Raw genomic sequence first — 23,429 nt, forward strand, 5'->3', positions numbered from 1 at the left:
GAGGCAGAGCAGCAGTCGAGAAGGAAAGAACAGGAAGCAACAAAACTCTGGATCCCTAAACCTTGTTGAACAATCCACCCCATGTGCCCAAAGATCTCTGGGTCAAGAATCGGCCTGTTCAGTCACATGAAGACCCATGGCACAAACTCATGACCCTGAGTAGATGTCACCTTCGAATCGAGGGACAGCTGATGACAATGACAAGTGGGCGCTGTCAGTATATTCCGCTACAGGAACCATCACAGCTGAACCCAAACCTTTTCCCTTGCCTGATGTCAGCATATACACCCAAATTCCATTAGGGATCATTGAATAATGATCAGGAGCAGAGTTCTGTTTCATGTCCTATCCCAGCAACACTACAGTTAGTGCCCCTGCTGACACTCACTCTGGCCAGATTAGTGAATTCAGCACAGGCTTAGGATCAAACCTGGGACACAGCATAATGTCTTGAAACAAATCTTACAGGGCAAACTGTGAAATCACAGCAATATTTTTGTTTTGATTGTGGGACTTAACAGTACAGGATAATGATAGCAACTCCTTTTGTATCAAAAACACCCTGAAGGCTAAATAAAACCATGCTCAACCAATAAGATTATTGAGACAATGTCCCCATTGGAATATCAGCAAAGGATCCTTTATATTAACGTAGCATCTCCATTATTTTTTATGCAGTGGAACTGCACAGCACTACCTGAAAGTGTGGTGGAAGCAGATTAGAAAAGAGAATCAGATGTATCCTTCAAAAGGACAGTTTTTGCAGGGCTATAGGGGAAGAGCAGGAGTGTCAGAACAACTGGATGGCTTTCAAAGAGCTGGCATGATGGGCATGATGGGTCAAATGGCCTCCTTCTGTGCTGTATGATTCTAATTATATAATAATCTGTGGATAGGGTCATATGATATATTATTGTACTCTTGTACTCCTCCCAAGTGTTCTGTCTGTCAGTTGTAGCCAGTCCCTGAAATGTTGACCTCTATTTTTGCTGTGCTGTACTTTGTTCTATAAACAGCAAAGGCACCACTTCTACTTAAGACTGTGGCTTCTCGGAGACGTTTATTGCACTAAATACTGTCCGCCTTATTCCTCATTACAGAACACAGTGTTCCACCAGCAGTATGTGCTGGTCACATCCAGACATTAAGGGCACCAGCACCATTTAAATGCCTTCATTCTCAGATTAATGTTAGGTAGAGTTACAATTCACTGTACTGAACTGAGACCTGAGAGAAGCTGTCTGTTTATCTACCATACAATTACTAAAAATATTAAATATTCCAGCTTCTAAATTAAGCCTGCTTTTAGTGTTTACATAGTGATGAGTCATGTGTTTGTCATATCATCTCCAGCAGTGGCAGTCCCCTTTCTGTGATGTAACACTGGCGTAAAATGAAAAATAATTTTGCCACAGCATGTACATAAGGTTAAGGAGGCTCTGATAGTAAACAAAGGAAGGGAAGTTCGTTTCCATAACGACTAGAAAGCAAAACACTTTTCAAATCTGTCCCAGGATTTTGTTCCAAAGTCAGATTTCTTATTGGAATAGCTGACAGAGACATTATTCCATTCACAAAAGTCAAGAGGACAATTTTAGCCTAACTTCAGGATCTGGTGCTATGGCTGGTTTTACATCTTGCACAGGTAAGTCAATGGAGAGTGACAGGGGATGGAGTGTAAAGCCTGTGATCCTCCTGATCCTGTGGGATCCTGTCCAGCAAGTTCAGTTAATCAGGTGGGCACTTGTGGGAAATAAACGTGCAGGGCTCCAGGGATAGAGCTGGGGAATGGTACTGACTGGATTGCTCAACAGAGAAGCGACATCTATAAATATTTTCATTTGAAAAGGTAGGAAGGCAGTCACCAAGTTTTACGTTGCCCCTTATTTTTGGTAACAACTAATTTAAAGTAGGCCAACTGTGTTTAATTACTGTAATGCTGTGGTTACATTCCCTTTGTGGTCTGAGTCCTGATTCCTGGGAGGGAGAGGCCGGGGGGGGAGGGGGGGGGGGGTCAAGTACAACACCTTTTCCTAACTAGATTCATGTCCAAATAGTTCCATCCTGTATCCTGAGCATCCTTGAATTTGTGGTTGAACCGAGGATTTGCTCTGTCTTAAAACCAGTACTGCACCCAACCATACTTAATGCCAGCACAAGGGATGTCAGGGGTGTGGAGACCATAATTTTCAATTTACCACTGCAGCATAAAAGACCAGGACTGTGAGTCAGACGCCCATGTTAGACACCGCATAAGGCACATTTCCATTGATATCAATAGACCGGAAAATTGAGCAGTTCCGTAATGGGCACTGGCAACGTGAGCATAATCAGGTGCCCAAAATGGGAAGATACTTCTTTCCCCATAAGTAACACTCCTCATTTTAACATGGCATTTGCCAACAAAAAGCTGCCTATAACACTGCCTTGGCACAGTACCCATTTCTTTCCCTGCATTATCTCAAAGAACAGGAATAGGTTCATATGGAAGCCAGGCACCCACCTCCACAATGTGAAGAATTCCTGAGTACACCTTTCCTGCCATTACTCCTTCTGCTAGTAACTCTAAGGGGAGAATTTTCCCCATGTTGGGTGGGCCGGGTGGGAGCGGGTGCAGACCTGATTGCCACCCGCGATCGGGTCCACGCCACCATTTTATGTGGGCGGGCCAATTAAAGCCCGCCCAGCGTATTTCTCGGCTCCCGAGGATAGCTGGAGTGGGTTGGTGGTGGTGGGAGTGCACTGACTGCTGGGTCCAGTGGCAACCCGGTGGCCTGTTTAAATGAAGCGCCGGCAGCCTTTGCAAGGCTGCTCACAATGGCAGGTAGAAGGGCTTGCCAGAGGGCTTCTGGTGAGCAGCCAGGCCGGAAGCTAGGCCAGCGGGGCAGGCCAGGCCGGAGGCTAGGCCAGCGGGGCAGGCCAGGCTGGAAGCTAGGCCAGCGGGGCAGGCCAGGCCGGAGGGTAGGCCAGCGGGGCAGGCCAGGCCGGAAGCTAGGCCAGCAGAGCAGGCCAGGCCGGAGGCTAGGCCAGCGGGGCAGGCCAGGCCGGAAGCTAGGCCAGCGGGGCAGGCCAGGCCGGAGGGTAGGCCAGCGGGGCAGGCCAGGCCGGAAGCTAGGCCAGCAGAGCAGGCCAGGCCGGAGGCTAGGCCAGCGGGGCAGGCCAGGCCGGAAGCTAGGCCAGCGGGGCAGGCCAGGCCAGAGGGTAGGGCTGCGGGGCAGGCCAGGCCGGAGGGTAGGCCAGCGGGGCAGGCCAGGCCGGAGGGTAGGCCAGTGGGGCAGAGTGCCCCTCGGTTTTCAGATGAGTGCCTACCTGCCCTCCTGGAGGAGGCGGCAGCATGGTGGGAGGTCCTGCTTCTGAGGGACGGGAGGCGGAGGCCTCCCCACCTGACTAAACGTGCCTGGGCGGAGGTGGCCGAGAGTGTGTAAGTTCCCATGATGTGGTACAGCGCATATGCTTCCAGTGCTGCAAAAGATTCAACAACCTCCTACATTCAGGAAGGGTGAGTACCATGTTGGCTGAGGTCACTTAATGCAGCCATCAGCCTTCCCCCCCACCCCACCCCACCCCCAACCTCCCACACCCCCAACAACTCTGAGTGCCATTACAGCATTGAATCCTTCATGAAATGTTGCCCTCACTAGGTGGGCCAGCAGATATTGCCCATACCTGGTTCACCCTGGGAGGATAGTGCTGAGATGGGTTCTGCACCCGCAGCATGTGTGACACTAACACCCAGAGTATAGAATCAGGGGGAAACTCGAGGATCTACACCTAGACAGAGTGCTGGAACAGTGAAGCATGTCAAAGTCAGGGTGCTAACATGCTGGGAGGGGAGCTTCCAGGTGGAAGGGCACCAATCCATCTGCTGGCCTTTGTGTTCCACATGCTTGTGCCTCTTTACTTAGCAAGGTTAGACTGTGTGGTGCCAAATGTGATGGAGGCAGCATTTGGGCAAGGGGCAGTCAGCCCTGGCTTCTTTGTCTGAGTGTGTGGCAGCTGCAGGATGAAAAAGCACTGGAGCCCTACAATGCTCCACTCTGTCACAGAGTCATAGAAATCTACAGCACTGAAAAAGGGCCTTTGGCCCATCGAGGTTGGGGTGGCAGGGATGCGATGGGAATCAATGCTCTTCCCTCCTTTTCAGGAGAAGACTGCACACAATTCCACAAAGTGGATGCAGACTGGCAGAGGCCAGGCCCAGTTGGCCATGGATCTGGAGCAGCGCCATGTGCCCAGATGCACCGATGGCAATAAGGCTGGGGTGCCACGGGGAGGTATGTTTGCCCAGCACTGAGGTCACCATGTGTGTCCCAGCAGCCATGGCACTGCTGAATGCTCGGTGATTGAAGTTTGTAACATGGGTTGACCACTGATTATGAAAGGATGAGCACATAATGATCCAGAGGACAGGGATGCACGTTGACATTGTCTGCACTGTAACTAATCAAATGTCCTAGATCTTCCTTTCAGCATCACCAGACCAGGGCTGGGAGGAGGAGGCAGAGGGGCCACCTCTCACACCTGAGGGCCCAGAACTTATCGACTCACTAGCGTCACACCATCTCTGCCAGGCAGGCACTGGCGCAGATACTAGCACCTCAGTGGGAATTAGATCATCGGCTAGTGCCCCAGGGCACAGGTGAGGGCACTTCACACTCGCTTGAGGCGCAGGTCAAGACAGAGTGCCCATGGCGCCAGCAGTTGGAGGACTGCAGGGGACCAGGCACATGCTCGGTCGATGGCTAATGATGCCTCTGGAGTCGTCCATGAGGAAGCAAATACTGGTAGTGCAGTAGGGTATGCAGGAGGATCTGGCAGAGATACATGAGGCATAGCATGGTGCCCGTGCTGAAGGAGTCCACGCGGAGTATCACCGATGTAATGAGCCTCATAGCCGAGCGCCATGCTTGCTCCATGGAGACATTGGCGACTCTCGAGGAGATGCTACTCCAGGGGAGCAATCAGGGCCTCCTGGGGTTGTGCTCAGACCTGCAAGCCCTCACAGAGGCATTGACCACAGCTGGCCAGTGTGGGAGATGGTCTGGGCACCAAGTATCCCAGCTCGTGCCGATCCATCTATGGTGAGCAGGTAGGTCCAAAACGACCTCACGTCAGAGCAGCAGCTGCCTGTCATCTCTGCAGGCTCCTCGCAGGGCGCTCTGGATGAGGGCAGCAGCTCCTCCACCCCTCTGCCAGTGACCATGGCATCTGATGAGGCTGTGACGACTGGGGAGATGCCAGCTGTGGAACTGGCTGCTCCCTCCCAGGCGGGGCCAGCAAAGGCTCTACAAGTCAGACAACGTCCGCCAAGTTCATCGAGGCCAACAGGACAGCACAGTGGGCAGGCTGTCTCAGATGCCAGTGCCTGCGAGGTGACAGCACCCAGACATAGCACATTAAGGCACATTAGGCACACCATGGGTTTCTCACTGGTGCTTTTATGTTGTCTCATTATTAGTTCATTAAGACTTGGGGTGATGTGCAAGACCTTTTTTCTTTGCTTTCAGAAGAGCACTGAAGAACCTTGGCACCTGGGAGTGTCTGAGGATCTATGTGTCATGACAGCTGTCTGGGTACCTTGAACAGACTTGCAGAATCTGCATCCTGTGATCACACACTATCTGCATGTTCATGGAATGGAATCACTTCCTGTTGATGAAGGCTCCGGGCTCACCTGCTGGCGCCTTGATGGCCACATGTGTGCAGCCTATTGCATCCTGGCTCACTCTATCTGGCTGGCCTCATCCCAGCGGTAGTGGATGAAAGTCAATGCACGCCTGAACAGAGCATTTGTAATCTGCTTGACACAAGTGTGGACAGCTGTTTGGGAGACTCCGCAAAGATCACCCACCAACCTCTGGAAAGAGCCAGAGGCATAGAAGTTGAGGGCAGCTGTGACCTTCAGCATCACTGGCATGGGGTGTCCACCCACACAGTTGGATCTAACCTCAAGTCCGATCAACTGACAAATGGAGGTCACTGTCTCCCTTGAGAGACGGAGCCTCCTTCGGCATTGTACCTCAGATATATTGAGGTAGCTGCATCGCCGCCTATAAATCCTGGCAGCAGGATAGTGGCATCTCCTGCGGCCCCTTCCACCTTGGACTTCCTGTTGGCCCTACACCCCTTGTTCCTGTACCTGTCCTCCCAAAGGTGACTCCCCTGGAGGCTGAATGTGGACTCCTGGCCTTCTTCCTCAGGGGTTGCCTCCAGTGGATAGCACAACTCCCATTCCCAGGCTAAGGGAAAGCTTCCTGAAACCTGCAGGCCCCAAAAAAGATCTTTACTATAGAGTCCTAACCTGAAGGCTGTTACCCCTGTTCGAGCAGCTAGAATGAGTTTTGAATTATTCTTGCTCACTCAGGCAAGCAGCAGTAACTTTCACAATTAAATATCTAACAGATACCACTCGCGACCCTACTCACCCCTCTAATCCCGCCCATGGATGAGTTTTATACAAATGTCTCCTATCCTCCTGCCGGTTGCACCCGTGCGATGTCCTGAAGATCGCACAGGCACCGGAATTGCAGACAATTGCTGCCTCAAGGGCCTTAACTAGCTGATTAATTAATGGTAGGTGTGCATCGGAGAACATCACGCACCTGCCCACCTAAATATCGCGATGGCATGTGGTGATGTCGGGACACTCGCCCAATGTCACCGCTCATCATGTTACTTGTCGGTGTGCGGGGCCCACCCCTGCATGCCAATGAGAAAATTCTGGCCTAAAGTACCACGGATGCTGCTTTGAAGTGGCACTCTTTTCTAAAAATAAGAGCTTCCTTATCTAGAACTGCCTGTAAACTTATTATGAATTCAAAAATGTTAAGTGAACTGCTTAGTGTCACAAACAATTTGTGACAAAAATGAACAAATGTCTTTTTTTCTTATAGCAGTTCAGAGTTACCATAAGGAAAAAAAATAAAATGTTCTATCAGGTGGTTAGTGGTCTGTTACTGAACTAAATAGAATTATATAGAATGTATAGCACAGAGACAGACCATTAACACCAACCAGTCTGTCCCAGTGTTTATGCTCATATAGACTTCCTCCCATTCTACTTAATTCATCTCACTCTAACAACATATCCTTCTATTACTTGCTCTCTCATGTACTTATCCAGCTCATATCCCATATTTATGCCAGCCCAAGATGTCCCAGTTGCCATAGAATGAAGTTAACAGGCAAAACTGCCAAAGCTCTCTTGCTGTGAAGGACCCAGACAATTTTTCACACAATATCCAAACCATTGTATTTTTTTTTTCACAAGTTGCACAATGCACTGCAGCCTGCACTTTATGCTGGCTGCAAGGGTCAAAATATACATTGTATATTTCGCCTGTTAACTTCATTCTATGACAACTGGGACATCTTGGGCTGGCATAAATATGGGATATGAGCTGGATAAGTACATGAGAGAGCAAGTAATAGAAGGATATGTTGATAGAGTGAGATGAATTAAGTAGAATGGGAGGAAGTCTATATGAGCATGGTTGGTCTTAATGGTCTGTCTCTGTGCTATACATTCTATATAATTCTATTTAGTTCAGTAACAGTACATTGAATACATTGGCTACTTGGTTGGTTTGACTCAAAAACTTTGACCCTTGCAGCCAGCATAAAGTGCAGGCTGCAGTGCATTGTGCAACTTGTGAAAAAAAAATATATATATACTTTTTTTTATATTTCAAAGAGTACGTGAAGTGTTCAGTGTATTTGCACCAGTAAAACCAGCTGTTTGGCAAACCATGGGGAAAACTGAAACATGCTTTGGTTAAAGTATTTCTGCAACTCATGCATGGAATAAGTATGCATTGTTAGAAAGATGGATTTGACTTCACCATTTCTAGATCATCACTGGCCATAATTACTTTACAGATTCCTCACTGATGCGTGTATGGCAGTCCCAGATATTATGAAGCCAGAGTCCCAGAGTATTTATTTATTTTCTAACCACACTGGCTGCAGTTCCAGATCCACGTAAGTCTAATCAGAAGCTTCAATTTCAGGAGAAGCTCAAACAAACATTGGTGGGAGAAGTAAGTGAATAGGTCATTAATAATGCTAGTCTGAGTGCACATTGATAAGTCACTTGGGCTGGCTATGCTCCTAGACCCTATTTCCATCCTTCCACCAAAGCATTGCAAAAAGAACGTGAAGCTCCTTTGTGAGTTATTCCTCAAATAATTTGAAAAGTATTGGATTAAATATTGTCACATAGAAACATGCAACCAGTGCAGGGACCAGCTCCCTGTGTACCAATAAAACGTTTAAATGAGATCCAGATTTTTTAAATCATGGAGCTATGTTGCAAGCTTATCCCCTAGTTCTACGCTTCTGATCAGTACAAAGTGGAGTGGGCAGGTTGGAGGAGCTTCTTGTAGCTTCTGTACCTGGAAAAGATAACAGTTTCTAGATCTAGGTCAACTGGGAGGTTGGTTCTGACTGTCTGAATCCCCTCCATGGTCTTGTTTGTGTGGGTGATCCTGGAGAAGGAGCATGGGGTGTCCACTGGTACCACAATGAATAGAGAGTGTGTTGGCCCCAGATGATATTACTCTGGTTTATAATTTTCCCTTTTGGTTAAATTGGGCTTAATAGTAATAATAATTCAAACTTATGTTAGCTCTGCCTCCTTAGGCGAGGGTGCTTAAATTTGTTTTCCTATTGATGACATTGGGGTAAACCAGTGTCATTCCTATTGGTCAGCCAAAATAGGATCCCCTTAGAGCCCACTTCATTATTGATCATTTTTCCTTTTTATCCATCTGGAGTTTCCAATGCTGACAACCTGTAACCAGCTGATTCAAAGGTAAATCATATTTGGCAAGTGAGATTGTATTGTATTTATTCCTCTTTCTCTACAGCAGCATGGTTAAAATCAGGAAGCTGATCCATGTGGGAAATCACAAACCCAAAGCTGGCTGTTACCTCTACATACAGACTGCTCCACAGTGTGGCTCAATATGGAAAATTAACCCGTCCAAACAAAATTCAGGTTCTGTTCCTGCATGGAGCAATCCATTGAAGTGCAACAGTGCTGAAGAGTCTCCAGAGGTTACTTGCTCCTTGTGAAGTTTTTTTCTTTGTTGTAATTGTTTGAGGGTGACTGTAAAGACAGATGCATTATTGACTGTGACCCTGTTGGCATCATCAATGTACTGAGTGTTTCTATAGAATAGCTAGTCCACAGTACACAATACACAACTACAGTTTGCACAGTGAAAGATGAAGGCCTTGATAGAGCAGTAGTAGTATTACTCTGTTTAAAGTTATTGGGTCTTTTTATTCCTTCATGGGATGTGGGTTTGGCTGGCTGGGCCAGCATTTATTGCCCATCCCTAATTGCCCTTGAGAAGGTGGGGGGGAGCTGCCTTCCTGAACTGCTGCAGTCCATGTGGTGTAGGTACACCCACAGTGCTGTTAGGGAGAGAGTTCCAGGATTTTGACCCAGTGACAGTGAACGAACAGCGATATATTTCCAAGTCAGGATGGTTGTGGCTTGGAGGGGAACTTCCAGGTGCTGGTGTTTCCATGTAGATGCTACACACTGCTGCCACTGTGCGTCGGTGGTGGAAGGAGTAAATGTGGAAGGTGGTGGATGTGGTGCCAATCAAATGGGTTGCTTTGTCCTGGATGGTGTCAAGTTTCTAGAGTGTTGTTGGAGCTGCACTCATCCAGGCAAGTGGTGAGTATTCCATCACACTCGACTTGTGCCTTGTAGATGGTGGACAGGCTTTGGGAGTCAGGAGGTGAGTTACTTGCTGCAGGATTCCCAGCCTTTGACCAGCTCTTGTAGCCTCAGTATTTATATGACTAGTCCAGTTCAGTTTCTGGTCAATGGTAACCCCCAGAATGTTGATAGTGGGGGATTCAATGATGGTAATGCCATTGAATTTCAAGGGGCGATGGTTGTATTCTCTCTTGTTGGAGATGGTTATTGCCTAGTACTTGTGTGGTGTGAATGTTACTTACTACTTATCAGCCCAAGCCTGTATATTGTCCAGGTCTTGCTGCATTTGAATATGTACTGCTTCAGTATCTGAGGAGTTGTGAATGGTGCTGAACATTGTGCAATCATCAGCGAACATCCCCACTTCTAACCTTATGATGGAAGGAAGGTCATTGATGGTTGGGCCGAGGACACTGCCCTGAGGGACTCAGGTATGTTGTAAATCTTCAGTAGAATCACACACTTATGTATAGAGTGTAAGGGAGAAATTTGAATGGTTATAATGTGGAACTTGCTATCACAGTTGAGATGAATAGCATAGATGTCTTTAAGGGGAAGCTAGGTAAGTACATGAGGGGGAAAGGAATAAAAGGAAGTACTAATAGGATTAGATAAAGTAGGGTGGGAGAAGGCTCACGTGGAGCATAAAGACTGGCATTGATCAGTTGAGGTGAATGACCTGTTACTGTGCTGTAAATTATTCGTAGTTTTCTGCAATTTTCCTCTTTGGGACAGAGATCCAATGGAATGGAACTTCAGTTCATCCCTCCTTATCCATCCCTACCCAACCAAATTTCCTAGGTTGGAGTGCATGCCATGAAAAGGAAGCTTTCCAATACATGCCAGAAAATTCAATGATACTCCAATGGGGATATGATTATAGCATCAAAAGAGGATGAGAGCAGCAGAGGCACGTCAAAGCTCAGAGTGAAGACTTGACTAAGGGCCTCTACCAAGGCCGAGATATTGAGCTGCTAAATGCTTGTGGCCAAGTGGAGGGAGAGGAGACAACAACAAGGCCCTCTCGCTCCACCGAGGGAAATTGAGACTTTACAAAAATTCTCCACAAACTGTGGTCTTCTGGTTGGGAACCTAGGAAGCAGCAGTAACTGAGGCAGACAGGTAAGATATTCCCTCCAAATCTGAATGTAATTACTGAATTTAATTATTGAAAGTAAGCAAAACTGCTCATCTCTCCAATGGCAATGCTTGTTTTATTTCCAAACCCTGACTCTTCTACAAGTGCAACAGCAGGAATGTTCAAGGATGGCCAATTAACCTGGAGGATATTTTCTGGATCGCAACACAGTAGCTCAACCAAGCTTTAAAAAAAAATAACAGCTGCAATCATCCCAGATTGCACAAAGTGTGGTAGTGGGCAGGAAAAAAGTGGTTTTACCCGCCGGCTGTAATAGCAGTTTTCACATTGTATTGTCCCATTCCCACCTCTATTAATTATGCAGCCACAGAAAACATGCTGTCTCACTGGCAGGCAGCTTCCAGTTTGCCCACCACTCCACTACCTCGCCGCTTCCTCATACGGTGCCATACTTAAACTGCGCTCACACTTTGCAATGCTTGCAGCCCAGGGCTGCTCCAGTGAAGACATGGCCCCAAAAGCCAAGAAGAGTGCAGCCCCCCGATTCAGTGACACATCCCTGGGATATCTGGACATGGTGGAGGCCTGCCATGATGTCCTCTAACCCTCCTCTGGCTGTAGGAGGCTCATCAGTCTCACCGCTCAGGTTTGGGAGACAGTGGCAGTGGTGGTCAGTGCCAATGCTGGCCATCCAGTGCAGAAAGAGGATGAATGGTCTCATCCATCCACCAGGGTAAGGCAACCATCTCATCACCCTAAACTCACCCACTCACATGCCCATCACACATTCACTGGCATCTCACCCACTGCCAGCTCAAGGGACATCACCACTCACTCTGTCACATAGAGCCCCACATCTCCATCTGACCTCATCTCCTCTGGAGACTGTCTCCTCAGCCCTCACCATCGAGGCCACTTGCACAGATTTACATGTGCCCCACACACACTCTGGGATACCCCTTTCCCCAGTCCAGCCTTCGCCCTGCAACCTCTTCCCTTGCCTGAGGCCACTTCTCCCCATTCCCCAAGGAAGCCCTAGCCCTGCAGCTATTGAAAAGCCACCCCTGCCTCACATCTGGTCTGATAGGTATAGACCTGCCTTTGAGTTCCCCTAAAAGTGATGTGGTGCTGCCTGTGAAGCCTGGTGCTGATGAATGCAAGTGCCACCTGAAGCAAGGTAGGCAAACAAACCTCAAATTCCCGAGTGGAGTACAGCACACCAGGTGCACGCCCCTTATGTACAGTTGTGAAACACATGGGCACGCAAACACGCTCATGTGCCCAGATGATCCAGCATGTGGGGGATGATTCTGGCAAGCAGGACTTATAATGAGAGGCTAAAATATTGAAATTGGGTTCCTGGCATGCGGCAGTGGGAAACGCCATTGACGGGTGGTGCAGACAATCGCAAGCTGGTTTCATGACATATGAAACCTAAATTTAAGCCATCTTACCATATTGTCTCTGCAGCCTCCCCCTTCCCCCCACCCGCCATGATGCCTGATGCCTGCCGCCAACATGGCCAGAAAATTCTGGCCCAAGCTTCAAATAGCCCCAAAGTTCCTTCATAAAAAAATATATTTTTAAAAAATTTCATCTTTGCAGCTTATTTGTTAAACATATATATTCAAGGTGAAACACTACTTAAAGGTACAACCACTAGAATGTGAAGGAATAAGGGTAAAATAACATGGAATTGTTACAGGAATATCTGGTTAAAAGTTACTTTGGGTAAACTCACAGTGAAACACATTTTAACAGGAGCAAAATTAGCTTGCGAACACAATATGGTTAACTCCCTTCAATAGTGTGAAATCACCGATAAGAAATTCACACACCGAGAAAACAGTATTCAATGGTTTTTGCTATTACACCAGCATTTAAGCATACAATGCAAGCTCTGATAATTAAAACCACAATCAGATAGAAGAATAATAGGCCCCAAGTCTTGTTATCTTGCTGGACACTATACCTTGACTAAGCAAAATTGACCAACATGACTGTTACTTGAGGTCCAGTTTCAAAAATTAATTCAAAAACAACATTTCGTAGAAATTGAATGGACACCCTCATAATAGGTGGTCCTTTCACCAAATAAGGCATACTAATTAACGGTAGTCTGTTATTGATTAAATGAACATCTTCTACATAACCATTAATTACATAACCCCAAAATTTCATTATAAATAGCTCAACGTAATTTGAATAAGTTTAGATTTGTTTCGAACCTAATGAGTCTCACACACACTTGGGGATTAAGGCAACCTTATTTTAATATTTGAACTGCCTTTCCTTTTGCAAGTACTATTTCTGTAATAAGTAAAGTTTAAATTTTGGATTCTCCATTAGAAATAAGATAAATCAGGATTTATCTTATTTCACAATTTATGCTTCTCATATAACCACTGAAAACCAAATTGTCTGCTTGATTTTTATAATAAACTTTTGTGTGTTTTAAAATTTAAATTGTCTCACTTAGTCTTCTGTATTAAACACTCAATGAACCCAATTTCTATTGTCTACTGGTGGGGAAAATTTACTGAGGAGTTTCACCCGGACCTTTATAATATCCAGGAAAATTACAACTTCGCCTTATTTTAATTAGTTTTTAGCTACGATGAAGAAGGTAATAATCTCGACTGATTCTGTTCCTTTGGGTGGAGGCTGTTTAGATTCAGTGGACCCAGTTACATGTCTTTGAGCCTGACCCCCTCTGGCTGAAGTTGCGGAGAGTTAATTAGGAGGTACGTCTGATTTTGAATAGCCCCAGAAAATGAGACAAGGATTGTAATACACCACAAGATAACCACAACTCTCAAAAACAAGTTGTCTTTATATAGTGTCTTTAATGTAGAAAAGTACTTCACAGAAGTACAATTAAAAAAAGAATGCCAAGCCAAAAAAAAGATATGAAGGAGTGCCAAAAAAGTAAATCAAAGAGGTGGTTTTAAGGAGGTTCGTAGAAAGGGAGTGGAAGGCAAAGAGTTTTAGAGAGAAAATTCCAGTACATGGGGCCTAGGTAACTGAAAGCACAGCCACTAACGCTGGGATGAATGAAGCGGGGATGCACAAGAGGGAAGACGCAGAGAAATGCTGTGTTCTGGAGGAGTATTGGAGGAGATTAGGGGGGACGAGCAAAAAGAGATTTAAACAGGAGAATAAAACTTAAGTTTGAAATGTCAGGGAACCAAGCACCAATATAGGTCAAAAAGTATAGGAGTGATGAGTGAGTGGGACTTGATGTTGGGTAGGATGCAAGCAGCAGAATTTTGGACAATGCCCCAACATTAAAATGATCAAGTTTGGAGGTAACAAAGGCATGAAGGAGCGTTTCCATGACAGATGAACTAAGTTAGATGTATGTCTTGTGACCGAGAGGGTAGGTGATTGCGAGATCAGCTCCAGGTTGAGTAGACTGCTGAGATTGCAAACATCCAATTCAGACTGAGACAGTAGCTAGGAAGGGAAGCTAGAGTTAGTGGCAACAGAGTCTGTGGCAGATATAGAAGGCACTGATGTTGGTTTTTCCAATTGCTAATCCGTGTCAATCATGTGGAATGTCTATCAGTTATTATAGAGCTCCAGCTGGAGGACTGTAGCCCTGGGCTCTGCCTGTCCTTTCACATAAACAGTGCAGCTCACACTTAATAAAGCAAAGAGGAGGATGTGTGAGGGACTAGCCTCTGACCTGAGAGGCCCACCCAATAAAAATACATACTGTGAATTTGAGCATGCGCGATTCACAATTCTCTAATCATTAGTCAACATTCTGGGAAAATGTGATGCACACACCCAGATACAGGAAAAGTTGACCCTAGACTACACCAAAAAAGTTGGAAAACTACCTCATAATATAAAATCCAAGAGATAACTTAATAAAGCTGGATCAGGATGACATCACTCTCCCAAGGCTAATATGTCACCAGGCAGGTATCAAGGAGTAGGTTTGAGGTTGTAATCTAATCAGAAGCTCAACCTTATTCCCATATACCAATTATTCCAACTCGAGATTACACGCATTCTGTGTTTTTAATCCTGTTTGCAAGGTTGGCATTTATGCTGTGAAACTTGTGTAATTGGATGGGGCCCTGAGCTAGTCAGGATCCCTGAGCGGATCCGTTTGCCATAACCAGCTCTTTCTGAAAGCATAAGTCAGTCCAGGTAGGCCAAGTTCTCAACCTAACATACTCTGGCTCCACGCAACTGGTCCATGTGGACCATACCCCATTTGCAAAGTCAGGACTGAGTAAGGGCTGTGCAACCCAAGCAAGTCAGAGATCCCGAGCAGGACCAGTCCCCAGGACAAGCCTATGCACAAGTCCCCTTCCAGGCAAACCCCTTCACTCCCCAAGACCACAACCACCTGTTTCTTCTCCATGATATTCCACAAATTTGCTTCTAATAGGTGGGATGGAATGGAGTGGGATTGGAAATAGATTGATTTTTCTTGGAGCCCAACCTTGATAGTGGATCTCTTTCACAAACATCTGGGCCATAGTCCATAGTTAGAATTTTTCACCATTTATCTCCCCTTTTCTTTTATACAGTGCAGTTTCTCAGCTCATTCAAGAGTGGTGGCTATTTCTTTAACCAAGCTTTGTCTTAATGTTTCCTTTCCTGGTTCTGTGTTTTTTTTTTCAACGATTATATCCCCTTGAAGAGCCTTAGGACATTTTGCTTCATTAAAGTGCTATGTAAATGCAGTTTGTTGTTGTTGATCATAAGGGTATGGGTTTCTACATGGCCAGTGTCAGCATTTTCTAAAGCTGCGTTTCTGCAGTCTGAGGGTCACCGCGCTTGAGGTTTCCTCTTATCAAGCTGTAGGCCCTGACGCCAGCTGAAAACTCCACCTGGAATTCCAGATGGAAGCCCAAAAACTCTCTCATTGTGATGAACAAAATTCGAGTGGGAGCCAAGACTGGAATTCAAACCTGGACCCTTAGGATGACAGGTCAATGCTTTATCGAACATAAGGCAGTATGATCAGGCAAAAGATCCATCTAGCTTACTGGAAATATCACAGCTGGAGTTACTGGACCCACCTAGAATCCTATTATGGTTATAATGATTACTGTACATCATTATTAGGGACAAGATACACTGAAGTCCCTTTAATATTCTGCAGGGCCCAATTACAGAATTCTCGGTATTGTCTTGAGTGTTTTTGTTATCTAATCTATTAATGCAAATTTCCATGAATGACTTAGTTAGTTGTTCTCTATCAGTATCAAAATGCATAAATTGTACATAGAGTGACCCCACACACAGTCCAGCCCAGTTTAAACAAACCAAAGTGAAGGGACAAAGCATGTCTTTCTCTTTGTAGACTGACACCCGTGATCCCATCTTAATGTATTTAAATGAATTCTAACTGTTAAACTCTTACACTAATGGTAGTTAAGGCCCGATAACAATGAATTGGAAAATTTGATTTTCAGTCAGATGATTAAAAAAAAACAAAATGCATGGAATAATACAATACATCTTAAGATGTGTTTAGACTATTGATACAAAGTCTATTTTTGGCTTCTCTCTGCTGCTAAACTTGTGCTATATGCATTGGTTTTCAAGGCCCAAAATGACTCCAGAGCATAGCTTTTCTCTTGTGTTAGGGTCAGGCTCTAAACCTGGATTCGGGCCTCATTTATAATTGCAGACTACAACACTGACACTACAATTCTAGAGTATGTGGAGTTGGTGGAAAAGAACAAATTCTGCAAACAGTCTGACCTGCTCAGCAATGCCATCACACTTGGGGCTTTTTTCTCCTCTCAGAAAGTACTCTCCAACTATTTCAAAAACACGAATCATCACAAACTGCCTAATGTATTTTGCCTGTAAGTGTAATATAGTTCTTTGTGAATGTGACCAAGGAAATGACTAATCTCTCATTTGCATGGGTTGTTATTAGGGTGTATCACAGACATATCACAGCACCCTCCTGTCCAGTGCATGTGCCACCATTAAAACAAATTGCTTAATGTCACAACATTTGGGAAACTACAATGCTTCAGTCAAATGTCATGATATCTTGCTGTTCGTGATTCTGCACATTTATTTCCCAACCAAGAAGTATAAAATTAGGAACTCTTCCACATAAAATTACTAACAGATGATTTCTGATGCCATAAGACATAATAGTATTGTAATGATTACAATACTGTGTCATCCCCAAACCACTTGAGGGCCTATTGATATGAATTCTGTGGGATATTACCATTGTGAGGTTACACTTCACAGAAATAGTGACCAACCTCTCATTGCTAAGACATTTTTACATTGCAATGAAAACCAATTGTGCAACCCTGCGTTTTTTTTTCCTTCACTCTACAGCAAGTTTCTGATGCTAGATTTAATGATGACTTTTTTCTCCCCCTTCAAATCAGAACATAAATACAGTAACCAAGTAAAGAAAAATGGATCCTACCTTGAGCCTGCGCTGCAGAACTGTGGGAATATCCAAGGGATAAAAGGGCTGTCTCGATGAGCTGATTGAACAGCACGTCTTTACGGATCAGCACAAATTCAGCGTGCTCTTCTTTCCCTTCGCATTCTACAGGATTGTCCGACTGCTCCACCACACAAAACACTGGCAGGGTTGATCCTGAATGTGGGGGAAAAGAAAATCCAAATAACACACAGGCTTTTGTTTCGAAAACGGTCAGACCTGATCACAGCCCAGTCACTGGTTAATGCTGTTTGACAGCACGTAGATTTTGCTCGTTGACTTGTTTATTAATGCTAGCTGTGCACTGTTGGTTTTGGTAAACAGACCAGGTTTCAGAACTCAGAGACTGTCTTTATTGAATGCCGCAGCTCTATGCACTACTGCCACTGTCCTTTGCCTAGCCTGTGCAAAGCGCTAAAAGTCACTGGGGACATTGCTTTAACGATGTTTTAGTTTTCGTATGACCAAAAACAAAATACTGCTTCATTTCCTCTGAAACATTGATAACATCCACAACAAGCACGTTAGATGCATGAGGTCTCAGAACAGACCTAGAAAGGCAAAGTCCTCTGAACAAACAGAAAACATTCGCTGTGAGATTCAACTGCAAAAAAAATTGTTAGACTTCCCAGAAGTTTAAGCGACAGGAGTTTTCATTTTTCTAGCAGGAAGTGATCAGTATTTTTTTTCCTTATTTAAATAAAAATCAAACCACTGCAAAATATTCTCCCTCAGTTTAACTTGAAGCCTGTGCCTTGATTTTGAGCAATGGAGTTTGGCAGCGGCATGAGGGTAGATTTTGATTTGCAGCATTATTGAGTTTAGTGGTAGACACAGGAAGTTGAATCAAGATATTAAAGCTCCTGTCGCCTGGCTTATTAACAGCATCCCTACGAATGTTAATTCAGCTCTCTCACAGTGTCAGGCTCATTAACTTGTATGCACAAATTCTTCAAAGGTTATTCACTATCCAAAAAACAATGTTCAAAAAATTACCAAAGGGACAAAAAGGATAGGAAGATGATTGCAATTCTTTATAAGTCTGATTTTTAAGGGGGCCCTGATGGTGATAGTGGTCTCTAAATACCGATTCAATTAAGATGCCAGCTACAGAAAACATAAAGGCTAATCAGACTAGAAGGCAATAGGTAACCCTAGTCAGGCCAGTCCATACTGCTGCTATTCATGCCAGTCTACACTTTCTTCAATGAATACATTGCAAAGCAAGTGTGATCAACAGAAACAAGAATATCTAATGCTGAAAAGTGACTGGTAAGTTTGTAGAGTAAATTCAATCCAACAACTGTACATGGCAATGCTTTTCCATCAAATACTCTCAGCATTCAGCAGCCCCATTCTATAAATTACAGTCTTGATTGAGATTCAAAATACAAACAGATGCCTTGATTAGAGAGTGAATGTGCTAGAAGGGGATAAACTTCAATAGACTAAAAGACCTTTTCTCATTCTTTGGTTTTTATACATTCTCGAGGCACTAAGGAAGGAACAGACAACTATTGCCAGTTGGAAGATGATAAGTGCCTTCTATAGGTAGGTCCCACTATAATATTTATTGTTAAAAAGCTTATAAATATAAATCCATATTTAAATCACACTTTCCTGTAGCCTCACAGTTTCAAACCTAAAATTTGATTGCAGAATTTTAATAATTTGCTAATCTGCCAGCCTTGATACTTTAACATATTTTTCACTTTGTGCCATGTTATAATGTAAGTTGACCTATGTATGTGGCACCATACTCTTGTGACAAATAGGGTTTGATTACTGAATCTCAGTTTTACGTGTACTTTGTTCCTCTTGAATGTTTATTGCCGATTTTACCAGTTCTTATATATATATATATATATACATATATCCATAACACTCTACAATGCAAAAAAAAACTGCTTGTGCATCTTCTCAACAAGTGCAAGGACAATGAATCAGGCATGACCACAATTCGGCAACATGCAGTAGTTTCACTCCCGGTTTCTCAGTTTAAAAAGCTTAATGGTGCAGTCATCATTATATAACAGCTTCTTTAACCTGTAATCCTTCTTAATTTAGACCCGTTGACTTCACCAAGTGTGATTGCCAAATTGTCACTTGGAATTTAACTTTCTTTCCTGGAATCCCCTTGACTGTTTAAAAATGTACATGGGGGTTATTTCCTATTTTTTTTAACTGGAGTAATGTTAAGCGGAGTAACAAGATTGTAATCTTTTAGACCTGAACCGATCGCTACTGTGGGATCAAATCAACATCTCACTTGTGCAGACTTCTGACAGGGACTATAGTTAAACTAAAAACACCGCACAGTGAGAGCAGATATCTAAATATCCTGGATTATCAAGGACATTTGAAATAGAAAAGAGCTATTAACAAATAAACACCCTAATAACAACCAATGCAAATGGGAGATTAGTCATTTCTTTGTCAAGTTCACAAAGGACAACATAACACTCACAGGCACATTAGGCAGCTTTTCAGGGCAGACGGGCTCTTGGGGAGATTATAATACTACCTCGCGCCTTCGTCCTACATTGTCCGACAACATTTGGAGGTTTCCGTAAGATTATTATTCAATGTGTCAGTGAACAGGGCTGACAAAACTAATATTCACCTTTTATTGAGCATTGTTCTCGCTCTGGTTTTACAAAAGTTAAGTTTCACTAGGAATGGTTCAAAGCAGTGGTTTTAATAATCCTGCTTTTCGACTCTTCCGAGTTTTGAAAGTGAGATCCTTGCTGGCCTCCCATCTCCTTCAAAAAACCGGTTACACCCAATAAATCAACAATGTTCACACAGACATACACCGGTAGTACCTATACTGAAACCCAGTAAAAAGCATTGGACATTTTACAATGGGTGCAGCGTAGCTGGGGACGGAGAGGGTCTCTGCTGTTTTCTACAGTCCAGTTCCAATGTAGCTTCTAAAGCTCCTTTAGAGCTGCAAGATGTTTTGAATAACTGATTGTACGCGACAAAGGGGACTGACTGAAGACGAACTAGCAGACAAGTTGTGATAACAAAGACAGTCACATCACAATTCCTAGATAGTGTAACTAATATTCACATTCAATCTCCCTAATTTCCTGGCCGGCTTGGGCCACAGTCGGTCAAGCTGTGTTTCTTTCAGTGAGACAGCTTCACACATGGGGAGGTTTGTGCAAGCTTGGCACACATGCTACCTCTACCTTGCAAATACCTCCAGATTACCGTCCCCCTCCCTCCCGTCCCTCACTGCCACTCGGAAAGTGCTAAAGTTCCCTTTCTACCGGTGCCCTGCGAGTCTCTCTCCCAACATGAGGGCGTTTTAAACCAATCGCTTCTGGTAAAAAAATATAGTTTAATATTCCCCGAAAAGACGGAAGGAGACCGCTAGGACATTAAGCTGTCGGCGGCAGCCGTGGAGAGCACTCAAGTGGCAAGGAGCCCATTAAGTTCGCCCTCCGGGGGAAGCCTCGCGTTTTTCTGCTGAGTGCTGACTAGGGGGCTGATAGGTGCTGCTCATGCTGGGCAGGGCATCAATGAGCTGGAAATCTGCCGAGCTTCTTCCTGTAATCCTACACCGAGCACACACCAAGTTTGATCAACATGAACCCTGACACCCAGTGTGAATGTGGCCCTGCTGTCAGTTCACAGACTGGTGCATCCTACCTCCCAGCGCCTTGACTGGGGAGCCATTGGATCTCCCTCTGCCTCCGTCTGTCGGGCTACCATTCGGCTCCAGCCTGGCCTTCTTACCGGGAGGTGGACCCTGCGCCTCGGGGCTGCTGTTCTTTCGCTCTGGGCTGTCTCGGGGGTAGGGACGGGGGCTGGCACTTCTCATGTCCATTCTCCGCCACGAGTTGGTGGTGAGAGCTCCCGAAGGCAGGTCACCGTGCCGATTGCATAGACCTGTGAGGAAAGACAGTCGGAAGAACAGAATATGTGTCAAGTTTGTTATGATTACAGTGCACGGACTTGCCCGACCTCGAAAAGCCAGTATCTCCGGATGCATTGGGTCAGATCACACACGCACAGATAGTCGTGATGTCCCTTATGAAGTGTAACCTTCAAATAAAGTCGAATGGATTCTTCTGAACATCAGCTGTAGTAAAAGTGGAGGCTGTATTGAAGATACTGCCACGCAGAGTCTCAGATCTAAACATACCTTCTAAATTATAAATCGATTTATCCGACTCACTGCCGGTCCTATAATCTCATATTTTAAAGAAATCTGCAGTTCATGATTTCAGATTATTGTAAATGAGACACTAAGTTAAGACTTTGTCAATTCAGACGTTCAAATCTTTTAATGGGCCGCGGGAAACGAACATTTTGGCATCAAAATGCATTATATTAAAGCTTTCACTTAAACGAACTTGTCACTTTATAACGCTTCAAACAGCTGTTTGACATTTTAACTCTGACAAGAGCACTTTTCCTGCTACACTTGGGGGAATACCGGCGTTTAACTGCATCAAAAGGTGGTAATAGCACGCTGGGAAGGATTAAAGTGATTTAAGATGACATCGTAGCTATACCTAATGTTTCTGTCACTATCTCCCTTGGTTCAAATCCAACTTTGAACAACTGTTTTCTTTTTAGGTAGCTCCTTTGCTGGAGACGCGGCCGTTTCTCTCTCTCTCTCTCGAGCAGTTTGAAAAGAATTTCTCCCCACTGTGTCCCTGTGACTTACTATCTAGGATGTGCCTGTAAGCTGGATGTGCTGATATATGGCTCTGGCCATGTGGGAGAAGCAGGGAATCCAGGTGTGGAAGTTTAACAAGCTGGGTCTGCAGTCACCCACTCAGACCCTCTCTGTATCTCCCGCTGTGACGGCTCCTGTCCGATCTCTTCGGGGGAGAGTGTTGGGGTGGGGGGGGGGGGGCATGGAAGGGGGGGGGGGGTGCGAAAGAAAGTGGAACTCACATAGACTCAACTCCAGAGGCTTTTCCTTCAACCGGTCACTCCTTGTCTCAAATTAATAATAGTAAAAATACTGTCTTTTGTAAAAAAAAACAAGAAACACATTGAAAGCAATCACTTCGAAGATTCCATATATTAAGACAAACTTTCAGGGGAGCTGCCGATCCAGTGCAGAAAGAGGGGGAAGAATAGCCTGTGTCACTTTGATCATATCTCTCCACAGCCGAGACGTTGGGACTGACAGCGACAGAATGAGAGAGAAATTATTAGTTGCGTTGACTCATCAGCACTGCTCGGGGTTGTCCTTTCTGCATATCACTGCTCGCTTCCGTTCCTAGTCCGAGAGAGACTCTTTTTTTGTGTGTGTGTGTAACATTCAACGGGACGAGTGATGGAGCCCCTAAGGTGAAGGAGGGACGGGGAGAGGGAGGGGGCAGCAGAGTACTGCTGTTGGTGTGGGTCGCTCGGACGGCGGCGCTCAGTTTGATTAAAATAAAAACGACAGACCCCCCCTCCCTCCTTTCCGTCTTTGACGCGCAAGAATTTTTAATCAGCTTGATTACTGTAAGACGGTTCGCATTTATTACAGATAATAATACCACATGATCAGATCATTAGATGCCTGGCTGAACGCTCTGAATAGATGCACGCAACACAGCAAACATTGTACACGCACACACACAGTCACACCGATACAAACACACACACACACACACAGTCACACAGATACAAACACAGACACAGTCAGTAATACCGATACACACACACAGTCAGTCACACCGATACAAACACACACAGTCGCACACAGTCACACCAATACAAACTCACACACAGTTAGTTACACCGATACAAACACACACACAACAGTCACACCGATACAAACACAGTCAGTCATATCGATACAAACACACACACAGTCAGTCACACCGATACACAGTCACATCGATACAAACACACACACAGCCAGTCACACCGATACAAACACACACAGCCAGTCACACCGATACAAACACACACACACACACATTCAGCCATCCAGACTCTCAGGAGTGCATTTCTGCAGAACTGCTCGCTCTTGCAGACCTAGCGGACTGAAGTCCTGTGTAAATGTGATATATTGTACACACATGGAATTTCCTGTGATGCGTTGATCGCACACAGTTTGTCCCCACGGGCGTTCATCAACAGTCAAACGGATAGTACTGTCCTGCTTTTTTTATTTTTCCGAGGGAAGC

General features: G+C 45.0%; 1 protein-coding gene across 1 annotated transcript in view; it reads right to left on the reverse strand.

The window, feature by feature from the left end:
• Positions 1-22,244, reverse strand: part of satb2 (SATB homeobox 2) — a 191,077-nt gene extending 168,833 nt beyond the window's left edge. Inside the window, exons 1-3 of the mRNA XM_041201166.1 lie at positions 22,198-22,244; positions 20,941-21,180; positions 17,260-17,436 (exon numbers count right to left, since the gene is read on the reverse strand). Coding sequence (XP_041057100.1) covers positions 17,260-17,436; positions 20,941-21,118 — 355 coding nt within the window. The 5' untranslated portion in view covers positions 21,119-21,180; positions 22,198-22,244. The remainder of the gene's footprint in view (positions 1-17,259; positions 17,437-20,940; positions 21,181-22,197) is intronic.
• Between the last annotated feature and the right edge of the window lie 1,185 nt (positions 22,245-23,429).

Source organism: Carcharodon carcharias, chromosome 12 (genome assembly GCF_017639515.1).
Source record: "Carcharodon carcharias isolate sCarCar2 chromosome 12, sCarCar2.pri, whole genome shotgun sequence".
Taxonomy (NCBI): Eukaryota; Metazoa; Chordata; class Chondrichthyes; order Lamniformes; family Lamnidae; genus Carcharodon; species Carcharodon carcharias.